Here is a 1,847-nt window from a genome sequence, read left to right on the forward strand (position 1 = left end):
TCAGGCTGGATGTTTAAATTATAGGTGTCACCATCTTCATATCAACGGACACAGGAGAAAAAAGAAGAGAGAGCGGAGAATGAGACCGGAGACGTGCGAGTGACAGAACCATATACATCTACACCCTTCGGAACTGAAAGTGTCCTTTTCGCTGGAGTAGACCCAGAAAAGCCCCGGACCTAAACTATGTCATCTTCACTTCTTCGTGTCTCTCCCAAGTCCTTCCTAGTTTTGTGCGTGAAGTCAGAAGATGATTTGGAGTAAGGTCATCCGGGGAATTACCTTGCTTTCTCTTACTGGACCCGGAATTGTGGGGAACCTCTTTCTACTTGCGGGACATGCGTCCGCTTTTCTCACGAGACCCGAGAAAAAACCCATACACCTTATCCTCGCCCAACTGGCCTTTGCAAACACGATCATTCTTTGTACCAAAGGGAGCAAAGATATCACCGTATCTTTTCATCTCAGAAATGGCCTAGGCACTGCTACTTGCAAAACTGTGTTTTATCTGGGGAGAGTGGCCCGTGGCCTGTCCATGTGCACCACCTGTCTCCTCAGCGTGGTCCAGGCCATCGCCATCAGCCCCAGGACCTCCTCGTGGAGAAAGCTCAAGCCCCACACCGCGCGGCAAGTGCTCCCCTCTCTCCTCCTCTTCTGGATCGTGAATTCCCTGATAAGCTCCAACTTGCTCTCCTACATCACAGCCTCCCAGAGCACGAACGGGTCCGGGATCACACCGTCTGGCTCCCACCCCTATTGCCACATGCTGCCCTCGGGGCTGATCGTCAGGTGGCTCTTCCTGACTCTCATGGCGCTGCGGGACATCATCTCCCAGAGCCTCATGGGCTGGAGCAGCGGGTACATGGCTTTCCGTCTGTGCAAGCATCGCCAGAGTGTGCTCCACCTGCGGAGCTCCGGATTCCAGCGAAATTCCAGCCCAGAGACGAGAGCTACGCGGAGTGCCCTCCTCCTCATGGCCTGCTTCCTTCTCTTTTATTGGGCAGACTTCATTTTCTCCTTCTGCATCGGCTCCTTCTTGACCCATGACCACACGGCGTTAAATACGAAACTGTTTCTAACGCTCGGTTACGCCAGTCTCAGCCCGTTTGTGCTGATCAGCAGGGCCTCCCGCCAGCCTCCCCGCCGGAGTGCCCGCCGAGATGTGGGGAAAGTACACCGTGCACCACCTCCTCCAGGAGCGGAGCGTTAGATTCGCGTTAGGGATCGCTTCTGCCTTCGTGCATCAGAGCATCAGATCACTCGAGGCTTCTACGAGCACATTTACTTTTTGCTCTAAAGAGAGGCCCCGTACTGGGCAATCGGGGGCTTGTTCGGGTGTTGCAGGAAGTGGGAAAGAGATTTCTTTCCAGCCTTCGATTCTGCCAGCCCTGTCACGTGGCTCTGACGTTCTTGCCTGAGCAATTATTGCCGTTGCTTCAATATGTAGTCAGCACGCAAAGCACGGTGCGCACACACACACGCACACACGCACACGCACCCCCTCAGGGGCTGTGTTCCCCAAAGCCCTGGCCCCCAGTGCTGCGCTACGTGTACGGCGTGTGTGTGTGTGTGTGTGTGTGTGAACGTGAATAAAGGAAACCCCAGTTTAGAATGCAGCACGCCCCTCCTGCTCGCCAAGGAGGACCCCGCCGCGCCCGGAAACGATGCACTAACCACGCTGGCAGCCAAGGAGAGACCTCCGCGGCCTCAAACTCTCGTTCTTCTCCAGTGAACCTCTGTGCACATCAATCCTCCCCGGTTTGCTCCTAAAACCTGATGAAGCCAGCCTGCCCCTTGTCTCTCCGGACGTGCCGCTGGTGTTCCCACAGTTTGCTGGTCCCGCGTTG

General features: G+C 55.5%; 1 protein-coding gene across 1 annotated transcript; it reads left to right on the plus strand.

The window, feature by feature from the left end:
- Positions 1–250: 250 nt before the first annotated feature.
- On the plus strand, positions 251–1,215 carry LOC125166579 (putative vomeronasal receptor-like protein 4). The gene has a single exon (XM_047860486.1). The coding sequence runs from the start codon at positions 251–253 to the stop codon at positions 1,208–1,210; it is 960 nt and encodes a 319-aa protein (XP_047716442.1). The 3' UTR covers positions 1,211–1,215.
- The last annotated feature ends 632 nt before the right edge of the window (positions 1,216–1,847 follow it).

This window comes from Prionailurus viverrinus, chromosome B2 (assembly GCF_022837055.1).
Source record: "Prionailurus viverrinus isolate Anna chromosome B2, UM_Priviv_1.0, whole genome shotgun sequence".
Taxonomy (NCBI): Eukaryota; Metazoa; Chordata; class Mammalia; order Carnivora; family Felidae; genus Prionailurus; species Prionailurus viverrinus.

Bases quoted from the DNA above. Each gene is read 5' to 3' on its own strand.
- LOC125166579 (XM_047860486.1), top strand. From the start codon at position 251: ATGATTTGGAGTAAGGTCATCCGGGGAATTACCTTGCTTTCTCTTACT.